The sequence below is a fragment of the Lonchura striata genome, chromosome 33 (assembly GCF_050655825.1).
Source record: "Lonchura striata isolate lonStrDom1 chromosome 33, ASM5065582v1, whole genome shotgun sequence".
NCBI lineage: Eukaryota > Metazoa > Chordata > Aves > Passeriformes > Estrildidae > Lonchura > Lonchura striata.
Window position 1 is genome coordinate 4,312,528 of NC_140735.1, and position 15,321 is coordinate 4,327,848.

The following is a 15,321-nucleotide window of genomic DNA, read 5'->3' on the forward strand; positions in this document are numbered from 1 at the left end:
CCCAACAAGGGGTTTCCATGGCACCTGCCAAGACAGGTGGCCCAGGTGTCACACCCGCTGAGGGCTGCCATGGACACAGTGCCCAGCACTGCCCCTTTCTGTTTGCCTGACCTGGCCTTTGGCCCTGGCACTGCCGTTTGCTGCTGGTTCCGCGGTGCCTGACCGGCCAGCGTGGCACAGGGCAGGTGGCCATGGCACAAGGGCCCAGCAAGGGATCCCCTCTGGCTCCGGGCTGTGACAGCAGCCTTGTGGAACGGCCCAGAACAGGTTTCCATGGCAAACAACCATCACAACGACTCCAGGCATTGGTTGCCGTGGCACCAAACTAAGGAATGGGTCCCTGTGGGTGTTGCTGTGGCACCTGGTGGCACCAAGGAGTGGCACTGCAATTGTGCCTGGAACAGCCCTGGCACCGCTTTGTCCTGAGGGCTGCCACAGCAGCCAAGGGCAGCAGCAGCTCTGCAGGCAAGTGGCCATGGAACCTGGCTGCAGAAAAGGGTCCTGGGCTGGTTTCCAAGGAAACTTGAACAGATGTGGCTTGCCATGGCACCCAAAGCCAGCAGTGGGGTCAGTGCAGTGACCATAGCAAGAGTCCCTTGCAATGGCCCAGTGCAGGTTGGGCTGATGATCCACCCTCACTGCTGGCCCAGGGCAGGTCTGCAATGCTCTTGGAGGCACCTTGGGCTTGGCACACACTTGAGGAGGCTGTCTGTTTTCAATGGGGAAACTCAGGATTTTCATTTGCTACAAAAAGTAAAGAAGGAAAAGCCAACTTTGCCTGAGTGCAACCAGTTCTCCAAGCAAAGCAGGTCCCAGGTGAGTGAAGAGAGACAGGATGGGGATGGGGAATGTGGAGCAAGGTTGTCCATTGTGAAAAATGCCAATCGCTTGTTTTTAGAGTTTTTGATAGTTTAATAATAATAAAATGATTATTAAAATTATAATACAATTGGAGTAATAAAATTTTAAATTAGGACAATAGAAATACAATAAAAACCAAAGAATTACGGACTCTGGATGCTCTCTGGCACTTAAACCACAACAAGCATGCCTTGTGTACAAAGGAATCACCCTTGAAACAATACACTGTTGCATATTCATATATATTTCATGGTTATGCATACATTCTATTTAAAACAAGAACCTCTCCCTGTTATGTGTCAATTGCTTCCTTTAATAACCACAGCGTCTTTCAATCTGAGCAAGGCCTGAAGAAATTAGCTTTTTCTGATAAGAAAACCATAAATTCGTCTTCTATGGAAAATTTAGGTATTTGGTGACAGTTACTTCAAAGCAAGTATCTCATTCCTTAAATAAAACCCCATTGACATAATATTTATTTTAACTACTAAAGCTTCATTTTAACTGTAAAACTACATTTACCATACTCTTAAAATGTTAATACGGCACAACTAATCAATATAGCATGACACATATAGTGAATATCTGCATAGAGCCATATAATATGCATTTTTCACATCCATGCTGGGTCAGACCTCCAGGCACAGCTCTTCTGAACAGGCCAGACCTCCTCAAGAGAGTCCCAGCATCAATATCAGTCACTGAATGTTGTAATCTCCTCTTGTGTAATAAGAACAGCAATAAAAGACACCGTTTAAAACAGGAATACATATTTCCTAGAAGCCCTTTGCAATATCTCTCCATAAATATTGTAGGAAAACTTCTAAATGAATGACACTAGAGGCGAGAGAAATCAAGGCAGAGCCACGGTTTTTCAGGACTGGCTTGATCCTAATGAGCCCCGTGGTGCATTTGGAGCTGAGCCTTGGAACCCCAGGGCCTGAGAGGAGATGGCACAAACCTTTCCAGGAGTCAAAGTCACAGGAAAACCCAGAGTGTCTCAAGGCATTAATGGGTCCCACTGAGCACCATCCCCAACACAGGCTTCTCATGGACTCCTTGTAGGAGTGAATGGGAGGCAAGGATGGCACAAAAACCTCTCAGAGACTCAGTGTTGAAAGGAAATTCCAAAGTACTTTAAAGACCTTGAGTATCTCAAAGCATTAATGAGCCCTACTGAGTGTCAGTACAAAGCTCTCAAAGGACTCATTAAAGCTAATGGGGGTCATAAAGATAACTGGGGCCATGATTGCACAAACCTCTCACAGAGTCTGGATCAGAAGGGAAACATCAAGTACTTTAAAATAATTGAGTTCCTAGAAGTGTTAATGAGCCCACTCTCTGTTGTTTACTGACAAAAACCTCTCCAGGGACTAATTACAGCAGATAATTGGAGGCCAGGATTGCACAAACCTCTCAGAGTCTCCAAGGCAAAAGCAAAAGCCAAAGTCCTTTGAAGAACCTGCAGTCCCTGGGAGCATGAAGGAGCCCCGAGGACCATTCCTGACCAAGGCTCCCCAGGGACTCCTTCCAGCAGATCCTTGAGGCCACTGGGATGTGGGCTGTGGGGGATGCTGAGGGCAGGACCAGGGGGTGACAGTGCCCAGCCTGGCTGGGGCTGTGCCAGGAGGCCCCAGTGCCTCAGCACAAGGTGTCTCCTCACAGCCCTTGGTGGCACAGACCCTGCTGTGCCCCAGGGCACCAAGACTTGTCTTCTCTTTGTCCCCACCTGTCATCACTGCCTCCAGTTCTCTGCTCTGCCCTGCCTGGGGACACTTTCTCCGTTTTGTCCCTCAGTGGGGCCCATTAAATTCAGGGAAACTTTGGGGATGGACTCTGACTTGGAGTTCTGGAGAGGTTTCTGCAGCTCCCTCTCAGGGCCTGATGTTCATGACCTGAGCACAAATCCCCAGAGGGTCATTAAAGTCCTTGGGCTGTGTCTGTGCTGCTGAGATGTGCCGGGCTCCTGGCCCAGAGGCAGCTCCTGGCAAGGGCAGCGCTGCAGAGAGACAGCTCTGGCCAGGAGCAGCTCCTGTGCACAGCGCAGCAGGGCTGGGGCTCTGCCAGGGCATCCCAGAGACACGAGCATGGCACAGACAGAACTCTCAGGGGCTCAGCAATGGCAGGGGCTGTGCAGTGTCCCAGAGGGTCTGTGTCACAGTGGTACCTCTGTGGCTGTGTCACAGAGGCCCAGAGCAGTAATGAGGTCAAAAAGGGGCTGTGTAACAGCACAGATTGGGCTATGACATCACAGAGTTTGTTGTGTGAGGTCATTGAGCAACTACACCATCCTAGAGGGGACTGTGTGACAACACAGAGCAGGCCATGACATCATGGCATGGCTGTATGCCATCATAGAGTGGGCTGTGAGGTCAAAGTTTGTGCTGTGACATTACAGAGTGACAGTATGACATCACAGAGAGGGTTTTGTGACATCTCAGAGGGGGTTGTGTTGTCACAGATATGGCTGTGATATCATAGAGTAGGGTGTGAGGCCATAGAGCCAATTCCACCACCATGGAGGGTGGCTGTGTGACACCAGAGTGGGTTGTGACATCACTGGGTGCCTGAGTAACATCACAGAGCAGGCCGTGACATCACAAAACAGACAGAGATTTCACAGGCTGTAAGAGACAGTCCAAAGTTTCCCTCATCTGCCTCACGATCCATGCAAGTACTGAGACTAAGGCCCTGAAGACCCTGGCAGAAGTTCTGGTCTGGTTGAGGTGGATGCTTGCCAAGTGATTGTTTGCAGGTGTGCGTGCTGTGCACACGGTGCACCACTTTGAGCAGGGACTGGCAATTAGCAGCTTGCTCTGTACACTTACACTGGCTTCAGGATCCCTGCTCCCCATGAATTTGCCCACCTCTTGGCCAGATACCACTCGCTTTGGAGAACTTTGGTGACCCCCCATGGAAGATCCCTCATCTGCCTCACGACCGCCATCAAGGACGGAGGTTGAAGCCCCCCCCAAGGACTGAGACTGAGACCCCTAAGATTTTAACACAGAGGCGATGGCCTGACTGAAGCGGGATGTCTGCCAAGCGTTACCTGCAGATGTGCTCGCTGCACCAAGACTGGTTTCCCAGGGAAAGCAATCCTGAATCAATGAGGACTGCTCACAGCTGGGGCTGGTTTGTCCTGTTTGGAACACGGCTGTCTGTACTTGTTCTCAACGGACTTATTCTCCACTGTCCTGTACCTGCTTCCTCAACATATTAAAAAAAAGCCCTGAGTTAACTAAAGTCTTTGAGATTCTCCTTGACATGTCAAGAGGGAACTATGGGCTGGAGCATGAGGATTTTGTCTCTCCATTCATAGCTATTCCTCTCCACTCTTTTTCTCTCTCTCTTTCTACCCTTTATCTCCTTTCTAATCCTTCTACGGCATTTGCTGTGGGCACTCAATAAAAGGTGCATTTGTTTTGATTAATACTGAAAATCCCTTCTATGTGGTTTTTGCGCTCTGAGATCAGGAAAACAAACCATCATGATTCCTGCTTGCACTAGAGGATAGTGACACGGGCTGACTTTGTGATATCAGAGTCTTCTGTGACATCACAACACAAGTGTATGACATCACAGAGTGATAGACCAGCATTGGTGCTCAGACACCACAAGGGGATATGATAGATCTCAGGGTGGGCTGTGACATAACAGGAGGCAGTGTGACATCTCAGGGGCTCTGTGACCTTACTGGGGAGGTCACTTCAACCCAGCTCCCACTCACAGTTCCTCCCAGAGAAGTCCAAAGCTGCTCATGCACCGTGGGATCCCGTGTCCCTCTGGGTCCCCCTGCCCCTGGCGCCGCAGCCTCCCCCTGAGGATGTTCTAGGAGATCAACCCCAGAGCCTGACACGGGGACAGGGGCTCAGGGCCGTCAAAGTTGGAACAGGGAGACAGGGACCCCCTAGCAGCATCCCTGTGCCCCCAGGGCCAGAGCTTGGCATGGGCTCCTTCACCCTCTTATGAATGAGGGCTTGAGAGCACTTTAAAAATCCCCAGCAGGGGAGTAGCATAAAACCGAGTTAATATTAAGCGACAGCACCACAGAGTTCCTTGGCAAGAGTCACTCTGCTCCTGACTGGACACTTCAGGCACACCAAGGGAACAAAGCAGCAACAAAACCAAACAAAACCCAGGCAATCAAACCAGAAATGAGCCAAGAACTGTCCCGGTGTCAGTGTGTTTGTGTGTTTCTGTGTGTGTGTGTGTGTGTGTGTGTGTGTGTGTGTGTTTGTGTGTGAGGAAAGGACAGTGAGGGCAAGGATAAAAGGAATACAGCCTAAAAGCTAAACAGAGCTGTGGAATAACACTTAACAATATTCAACTTCGCTTATAACTTCTATTAAGCTTCACAAATTAGTAAAAGAACAACTCTTATCAGCATTTAAGTTCACTTACAGCTTGTGATTTTGTCGCTATGAGACACGTGAAAGCACGATGCGAGCCACCTGCTATTTGCAAGGTAAAGCTAAAAGTTTATTCTCTGACTCCAACTTTTATACTCTCCCGAAGGTGACATTGGATTGGAGAGTGAATGGGCCACCTCTCCAAAGACATTGGACAAACCACTAGTACATCAAGTTTCTCCACCCCCATAAAAGAATGTAAACAATTTGTTGTACACAGAAATTGTGTGGGAAGGTTCTCCAACAGAATGTAAACTCAGAAGGCTTTAGAAAATCTTAAGATTCACGGTGACATGACTTAACCTTACTTACAGGCTTGACTGGCTCAGCTATCCAAGGCAATCAAACCCCTCAGAGAGCAGCATTTCTGCCACATTTCTCTCATCACAGGCACTCCTGTGTGCACACAGACACAAAGAGTCACTACAAGGCACCTGTGAGAAATTCCCCTGAGCAAAGGGAAATGCTCCCTGTGGAGGCTTTGGCATCTCCCCAGGGGATGAAGGGTTGAGCCTGGAGCAGACAGTGTCTGTGATGAGCTCCAGAGGATCTGAGCCCAGGGGCTGCTGGCCAAGGCCCTGATCCAGTGAGCATTTCTCAGCTGGCAGGGTGGCCTGAGAAGGGGAGAGGGGAATGCACCAGCACAGGAACCATGGAACCAAAGGACAATTGTGACACTGTGGGGCCATGTGAGACCAAGGGACCATTGGGACACTGTGAGTCCTCATGGATTCATGGACACCACTGTGACATTGCTGGGCCTCATGGAAGCAAGGGGACCCTAGTGACGCCGTGTGCCTCAGTGGAATGTAGGCATCATTGTGACACTGTGAGGCCCCATCCAACCAAGGCTCCATTGGGACACTGCGAGACCCCACGGAAACAAAGCTCCAGGGTAACACAGAGAGGCTGCCTGTAATCAGTGCTCCATTGGGACACTGTGGAGCCAAAGGAGACCGTTGTGACACTGCAAACCCCCATGGTCCATTGGTCCAAAGGTCCATTGTGACATTGCAGGACTCATGGAACAGAGGAGTCACATGACACTGCGGGGCCTGTGGAACCATGGAGAACATTGTGACACTGCAAGGCCTCATGGAATCATTAGGACTGTTATATGTGTGTAGGATAATTCGTGCAAATAAAATTGTCATCTATTTTATAGTTATGTGCTGTTAAGTTATACTCTTATAAGAAGTTTTTAAATCGCACAAGCCAGCAACAGCGATTGCAACACCATGTCAAAGCCACCTGGACAAGAGAGGGAGGACTTTATTTACAAGCAAACACAAGTGGCCAGCCCAGAGAGGGATCATGCATCAAGGTTGTCCGAGAAACACCCGGACGATAAATACATGATAAATATCCGAGACTGAGATAGTCAGAGCCATCAGGGAAGTACATCTCAATACTGAATTCTGGGACTGCAAACACAGGTGTTCATCACTCTCTGGACATGTATTGTTCAACTTGCCACAGAGAAAAGAACTCCACATGAATACATGCACTCCAGAAAGGAAGAAAAGGGACTCTGCTTCAGGCAAGAAAAATCTTGTAAAAATCAGTCAAAGAGGACGGTCGGTGTGAAGCATAGAGGACACTCTGCTGCATCTGTCAAACCTGTGTCTTACCCGGTGGCAATCCCGGGCTCCACACTGTTATAGCGGCTTTTTTTCATTTTTCTCAAAATTTATATTTGGTACATTTAATACATTTTATTAAATTAATAACTAATAACTTGGAGATTCACATTTATAACATGTTTATCGCATTCTGTTTTCAATGATAAGCACAGCTACCCCAACATAAATTGACAAACAATGATTTAATGGATCCGGCTACTGTTAACTATGAACAAAGCCTATTTATCTACTTCTGCTAACTCAGCAACATCTAATTTATCTATCATCTTAACTTCCCTAAAATTCTTAATTCTTCAAAATGAATGTCTCACAGAGGATCAGAAACGGGACATCACTCCATGATCCATGTGATCTAGTGAAGCAAACTTTATTATAAAGAAAACTATATTTTATATCTATAAAACTATATATTTAAATGTTCTAATGTCCATGTCCCTCTAGCTAATACATCATTGACCAATCCTAACTGTCCACAAATCAAAGACTAAACGCTAATTGGATAACCTAATTCTACACATGTATTGCTGTGGTCATCTGGCCGACCCTTAGTCCTGTTTTTTTTTCACTTTCTCAAAGTTCGCTGACAACTTGCTGATTCTTGCTGACTCTTCTTCTGTCTACAAGGATTCACTGTCCTTGGTCCTTGAACTGATTACTTGGTTACCAGAAGCCTGGATTGTGCATCTGCTGAATGTGTCCATTGTCCTGCAAAAATTCCTCAACATCCCCCAGTTTGGCAGAACGTGAATTGGCTTCTCTGGTGAGCTTAGAGTTTGATAACTTGCACTTGTTAGTGAAGAACTTTGAATGTGTTCATTTTTCCGCAAGCTAGGAGGGTTTGAGCAGGCTGCCTGAGGTGTATCAATAGATTGCACCATGGCCAAGTGTGGGAGTGAAGACCTGCCTTCTGAGAACTGGGAAATGTTTGTGCTTGACAATGAGAAGAGAAACGGTGAGTGTGAGACTGAGAGCACACCAGAAACATCACCTCTGAGCTGCAGAAGGACACTTTACCAGAGACATCCCCAGCTCAGACATAGAAATGCAGGCAACAGACACTGGCAGACATCGTTACCATGACTGTTCCTGACCAAAATCCACCTTATCCTTCCTGTGGTTCCTGGGTGAACTGTGTCTTGGGCTTGATTGAACATCTGAGGGTAGTCCATGGGAAAAGGAGGGTTTGTTTTCGGTGTGCTAAATGTGAGTAAGAGATGAGTTATTATCACAGCATTGTTTGTCACCTTCCTAAATGCAGGGAAACAGCAGAAATGGCTTCAGCCAGGGAGTGGATCTGTGAGGTATGTGGCAGGGACTGCAAGACAAAAATTGGTCTGAGACAACCCAAAAGATTAGGACACTCATGGGTGAGAAATCAGGAAATGGTCGCTGTTTCCCACCCAAAACAGACTTCCAAGCCCACAAAAGATGCTGGACTAAAGTGGAGGAAGAACTACTGATAAGATTGGAGGCCCAGTTTGAGGGGAAAAAAACAATCAATAAACTCATTGAAGAACACACATCACAAGCAAAAACAGCTAAAGAAATCAGCACTAAAAGGAGATTTTTGCTCAAGAAACCATCTGAGGAGGTAGATAAGGAACCTGGAATGAGTCATGGAACCAGGAGAGCCACTGTGTGCCTGAGAAGGGACTTGGACATGGATCTTGAGAGGAGTCAGACGCCTGGGAGACCAGGGGCTGAAAGGTAAACAGATCCCAAGATGAGTCACCACCCTGATAAGGACAACAACAGCTGGGAAACACTAAGAGACAGAGGGAGGGGCAGCTGCAGGCCCATTATCTCAGAACCCTCAGTGAAATGCTATCAGCTGGGACAATTAACACCTTCCCAAGGGCCTTCAAGCTCTTACCAGGAGATGCATTCAACAATGAGCAGAGGACTGCTTCTGATCAGTCTTGAATCAGTAAGCCAGATAAGAACAGCAAGCAAGCAAAGAGCAAAATGGGGAGCCAGGAAAAAGGACCATGAAGACTTTTTCAAAAGTGGATGAAAAGAAGAGCATTTAAGAAAAGTAGTTTTCTTCCCTTCCAGGACCTGCTCCTTCTAGATAGGGCCAAACTTCCTAAAATTATCCTGAATGACATAGTGTTTGTCCTGTGAAATCCCACCCAGACAACTTTTTAAGGCCCAGCAGGAACACCTGGAACATTTGATAGCCTTGGGAACTTCCAAATTAAGGGAAAACTGACAATAGTGCTTTCAGAGAATTAGTTATGGCAAAAGAAATGGAGAAAAATGTGCAGGAGATGAGTAAAATCTCAGCTCCCAGTCCAGACGGGATTACTCCAAGAGACATCAAGAAGAGGGATTGTCATATGTTGACAAGAAAGTGAGTTTTCCTGGGAAGTTATAGCCAAACCAATCAGTGGTCAGATTTGAATATTGACACCTGGTGTGACCACTGAAGGCATTGGACACACCTCAGAGGACACAGGGGATTAAAAGCAGAGAATTCTCAAGGGAAGTCTCTTCTGTTGTTGCGGTCAGTGAAGAGTTCAATCTTCCCCTGCCCAGCCACAGTCTGGGCTGGGGAGGGGTAACCATGCGGCCGAGGCTGAGGTGGGCCAGGAGTGCCGGACAGGGAAGGGGGTGAAGGGAATGGAACCCGGCCAGCCCCTGCAGGACAGAGGGGTGGAGAAACACTGAGAATTGATTTATTTGAGTGGTGGTTATTTGATTGAAGGCCTAAGATTTTGTCTCACTGTGTTTTGGTGGAAATTGGGTGGGGCAAAAAGGAATGTTTTGGAAGGTTTTCATTCTGAATTCTCAGTGTTCCTTTTATTATAGTTGTAGGTACATTTAGATTTTTTCTTTATTTCTAAGCTTGGGTCTGCTCTGCTCTGACTCTGGTCACATCTCACAGTAGCCATTAGAGGAAAATATTTTCATGGGTGCCCTAGCACTACGCCTGCACTGACCTATGACAAAGTGGAACAAAACTGCATCTGTTTTTCTTACAGAGAAGTGGATTCGCCATCCCAGGAATTGTCCAAGTGCAGAAGCTTTGTGCAACCTGACATAGTGAAGTGCCGTCCCCTCCCCAAGGATGGAATTCCTGTTGTGTGGATTCTCTGATGTGCTGGGTGACCTCACAAGGCTTCTGGCCAGAATGTCTGCTGAGGGCAGCCAGGCTGCTGCAGTAGCAGTGACCTCACAGCCATCACCTGGATGATGACAGCACTGTCTCCTGGGCCTGGCTCTCCCCTTTCCTCTGCTCCTGCCTTGTCTCTGCTGGCATGAAGAGTTTTGTCACCAATATCTTGTCGCCAAGGAGCTGGGGCCAATTGCTTCCCAGTCAGACTCCTGGAGCACAAGTGGCTTTCCAGAGCACAGCAAGGAATGAGCCCTGAGGCAGCACCTCTGCAGCGGTGGCCACCAGGCCGCATTGCCAAGGGAGGCTTCTGGCCATGCCCTGCAAGCAGCTACTGCTGCCAAGGTCCCTTTGGTGCCTCAGGTTGTCCCTGCCACAGCTCTCAGCATGGCACTCTGCCCTTGTGCTCGAGGCCTTCCCTGTGCTGGGGCTGGCCTGGGGCTTTTCCTGCAGCGGGACTTGCCCTGCTCATGGCACAGGAAAGGTAGTTCCTGCTGGAGCAGGAGGCTTAGCCTGCAATGGGCTCAAACCACTCCAGCATGGTCCTGTTGACTTCAAAAATTCCTTCCTGGAGCAGAATATCCTAATAGTTGCAGCTCCTATGCTGTGGAGTAAATAACATTGATTAAGATCTTCCTGTCTAATCATGATCAGAATCCATCAGAGCTGTATTTCTCAGAATCACAGAATAATGAGGTTAAAGTGGCCTCTAAGATCATCAAGTCCAACCTATGCCCTAACACCTCAACTAGACTATAGCACCAAGTGCCATGTTCAGTCTTTTTTGAAACACATCCAGAGATGGTGATTCTACCACCTCCCTGGGAAGAAAATTCCAGTATTTTATTATTCTTTTGGTGAAAATTTTTTTCCTAATATCCAATCTGCAACTTCCCTGACGTAGCTTGAGACTGTGTCCTCTTGTTCTGTTGGTTGCTTCCCAGTGGAAGAGACCAACCCACACCTGTCTACAACCTCCCTTCAGGAAGTTGTAGAGAGCAATAAGGTCACCTCTAAGCCTCCTCTTCTCCAGACTAAACAACCCCAGTTCCTTCAAATGTTCCTCCTAGGGCTTGTGTTCCAAGCCCCTCACCAGCCTTGTTGCCCTCCTCTGGACGTGCTCAAGCATCTCAACGTCCTTCCCAAATGAGGGGCCCAGAACTGAACACAGAACTCAAGGTGAAGTCTCACCAGCACCGAGTACAGGGGAAGAATGACCTCCCTGCTCCTGCTGGTCACACAATTCCTAATGCAGGCCAGGATTCCATTGGCTTCCTGGCCACCAAGGCACATTGCTGGCCCATATTATATCGGCTATCAACAAGCACCCTCAGGTCCCTTTTTGCCTGAACACTGTCCAGCCACTCTGTCCCCAGCTTGTAACATTGTAGGGGATTTTTGTGGCCAAAATGTAGAACTTGGCACTTAGACTTATTAAACTTCATGCTGTTGGACTCTGCCCATCTATCCAACTGATCTAAGTCTCTCTGCAGAGCCCTCCTTCCTCCCAGTAGATCAACACAAGCTCACAGCTTTGTGTCATCTGCAAATTTACTGAGGGATTCAATGCCCTCCTCCCTGTCATCTATAAAAATATTAAATAGAACTGGTCCCAGTAGAGAGCCCTGAGGGACACCGCTGGTGACTGTCCCCAGCTGGATGTGGCACCATTCACCACCACTCTCTGGGCCCAGCCATCCAGCCTGTTCCTAACCCAGCAAAGAGTGCTCCTGTCCAAGCCGTGGGCTGCCAGCTTCTCCAGGACTGTGCTGTGGGAGACAGTATCAAAGGCCTTGCTGAAGTCTAAATAACCAACATCCACAGCCCTTCCTGCATCCACCAGATGGATCACCTGGTCATAGAAGGAGACCAGGTTGCTCAGACATGATCTGCCCTTTGTAAAACCCATGCTGCCTGGGTCTGGTACCCTGGCCATCCTGTAAGTGCTGTGTGATAGCACTCAGTATGAACTGTTCCATTATATTTCTATAAATATATATCTGGTATTCCATTGCTAATCCTGTGGGACAAAATGCATTGAAGTTCAATTCCACCTGTCCAATCTTTTACACCTCTGAGAAAGTCTGGGGCTGGGATTGGATCCAGCCATTCAGAGGCTCCTCTCTTCAAAGAAATTTTAGAAGTCTAGGGGTTCTGGAGGATTTGGGGGTTTCAGGGCGGCTGCTGGGTATCATTTCTCCACCGCATGGCTCAGCAGGAGTTTCTCCAATAAAGAAATAAAGATTTTGCCTGAAGCTCCCACTCTGCCCATGACAGGAACACCTTTGAGTGTCTGGAACATCCTGGCTGTTTGGCAGCCTGGGGACTCCTGGGATGTCACCGTGGGGCCCCTGTGAGTGCCTGTGACTGACCGGTGCCTTTGCAGCCCAAGGTCTCCTGGGATGTCACCATGGAATGTTTGTGACTGCCTCTGACCACACAGCCCTTTCCATCCCCAGAAAGCCCTGGGAGGTCTCCATGGAGCCCCTGTCTGTGTGTGTGTGACATTCCAGCTCTTGAACAGCCTGGAGAGTCTCGGAAAGTCCTCATGGAACCCCTCTGAGTGTATGTAACAAATCTAATCCTAAGAAGGCAATCATCCCCAGCCCCTGTTGCTATGGTCAGTTTCCATGACAACCATCCCCAGCCCCTGTGGCTATGGTCAGTTTCCATGACAACCATCCCCAGCCCCTGTTGCTATGGTCAGTTTCCATGGCAACCATCCCCAGCCCCTGTGGCTATGGTCAGTTTCCATGACAACCATCCCCAGCCCCTGTGGCTATGGTCAGTTTCCATGACAACCATCCCCAGCCCCTGTTGCTGTGGTCAGTTTCCATGGCAACCATCCCCAGCCCCTGTTGCTATGGTCAGTCCCTGGGCAGCTCCATGGAGACCCCATGCCAGGGGTGGCTGCCATGGACACCAGCTCAGGCCTGGAGCCAGAGCCTGTTGCCATGGCAAACATTGGCACTTCCATCCCCAGGGTCATGGGATCCCAGAACCACAGAATCTTTGGCTGAGCTGGGCGGGATCCATCAGGATCTTCAAATCCAGCTGCTGGCCCTGCACAGGACACCTCAACAATGCCAGCCTGGGCCTGGCACTGGTGTCCAATTGCTGCTGGAGCTCAGAGAGCCCTGGAGCTGTGACCCTTCCCTGGGGAGCCTGGGCAGTGCCCCAGAAGCCTCTGGGAAAATCCTTTTCCTGAGATCCAAGCTAAGGCTGCCCCGACTCAGCTGCAGCTGTTCCCTCCAGTCCTGTCCCTGGGCACCAGAGTGAAGAGGTTTCCGCATTCCCCAGGCAGGGACTCACTCCCAAGGCTGTTGCCATGGCCACCAAGGCTGGGAGCAGCTCACAATCCTGGTTTCCATGGGCCAGGGTTTAGGAATGGGACTCCTCAATTTCCTGCTCCCAGTAATACTGCAGTGCAGCTCGCTGCCCTCCTGCATCCCATGGAAGACAGAAAAGGCAAAGAGCCTGGGCTAAGAACAATTTACTGGGAACAGGAACCACATAAGGAACAAACAGAAACAGAAACAATATTGAACAGGAACAGAAACAACACTGAACACAGAGATCATAAGAAAAACTATTTACAGGGAAAAGTACATCACCACTGACTGTCTCTTCCCAGACATGTATTTCTTCCTTCCTGGAAAGGATGCCCTTCTCCTTGGGGGAGAGAGAGAGTCCCTTTCCTGCCCCTGGCAATGACATCAGTGTGGGAGTGAATGTAATTACAATGCAATGGCCAGACCCTCCCATCATTTGATCCCACATCATGTCATTGGCAGGGGCAGGAAAAGGGACAGGTGTCTTCCCAGCATGGATCACAGGGAACATGGGTCACCAGGTCTCTTCGCAATGTGGGTCCTCCAATGGGGGATAAATCTGGAGCAGCACAAAGCTCTTCCTGCAGTTGGGGCATTTGCAGGGCTTTGCTTACTGGTGCCTCCGTTGGTGTCTGGTCAAGTTAGACCTCTGGGTGAAGCTCTTCCCACACCGGGGACACCTGTACGGCCTCTCCCCGGTGTGGATGCGCTGGTGCCTGACAAGGTGGGAGTTATGCTTGAAGCCCTGCCCGCAGTCAGGGCAGCGGAAGGGCCTCTCGGCTGTGTGAATCCGCTCATGCAGAAGGAGATGGGAGCTGGTGTGAAACCTTTTTGGACACTCAGGACACTCGTAAGGCCTCTCCCCGGTGTGGATGCGTTGGTGGGCGATGAGCTCAGAGCTGCACCTGAAGCCCTTCCCACACTCCCCACACTCGTAGGCCCATTCCCTGGTGTGGATCACCTGGTGACGAAGCAGGTCAGAGCTCTGTCTGAAGCTCTTCCCACACTCCAGGCACTTGTAGGGCTTCTCCCTATCCTGAAGCTGCTCATGGACCACCAGCTCTGACCTCTTGCTGAAGCTCTGTCCACCTTCCTGGCACAGGCTGGGTCTTTCATCCTCAGAGCACCCTGGGCTGCGTTTGGAGGCCCTCCACATGCGGGATCCCTGGGGCTTTTGCTCCTTGCTGGATTCCTGTTCCATGGAGCCGCTCAAAACAGCCTCTTCCATGAGGTTCTGGCATGGGGATTTGTCCTCCCTGGTCTCCATCTTCAGCTCCTTGTCTGGCAAGGAAGGACAAAGACAGGATGGTATTCACCTCTGTGCCTGAGGAAACAATCCTTTACTAAGAAAATTTTTAAAATACAAATGCAATAGAACAAACAACAAAACCCCTACTGACCGAGTCCGACACCCTGTGGGTCAGGGTGTTGGCAGCAGTCCCATTAAATGGTGGCTGAGGTCCTCCTGCAGTGACAGCTGTGTCTCTGTTGAAGCAGTTATCCTGAAGAAGGGTGAAGTTTTCTTCTGAAGGTCCAGTGGTGGTGGAGATGGGCCTGGTCTTTCTCTGGGAATCCAGTGGAGCTGAAAGCTGCTTTTCTGGGAATCCAGTAGGAAAAGGCAGGCTGTGGTGTTTCAAGGCTCAGATTATATCCAGGTAGGAATGCTGGCTCCTCCCTCTGGGTGGAGCATCGCACAATGGGATGATGTCATTTTTATCAGTCATGCACTTTTATCAGTCATGCATTTTTATCACTCAATGGCCCATTAGCAGAAGATATTTCCCGAGGGATGATTGGTTATGGAAGAGATAAAGTCAGCTTCCTAATTAACTTCCTAATGATAACTGCTCCCACCTTTAACAGATGGCAATTGAATACACACACAGCTGAACCTGAGACACTGTTCCAGCCTTGGAAACCAGGATTTGGTAGCAGGACTTGTTAGGGAATGCAAGCCT

General features: G+C 49.1%; 1 protein-coding gene across 1 annotated transcript; it reads right to left on the reverse strand.

The window, feature by feature from the left end:
- Window positions 1–13,112: 13,112 nt before the first annotated feature.
- LOC146764517 (uncharacterized) lies at window positions 13,113–14,782 on the reverse strand. Its single transcript, XM_085564425.1, has one exon. It carries the CDS (start codon window positions 14,628–14,630, stop codon window positions 13,974–13,976), a length of 657 nt encoding a protein of 218 aa, XP_085420551.1. The 5' UTR covers window positions 14,631–14,782; the 3' UTR covers window positions 13,113–13,973.
- Between the last annotated feature and the right edge of the window lie 539 nt (window positions 14,783–15,321).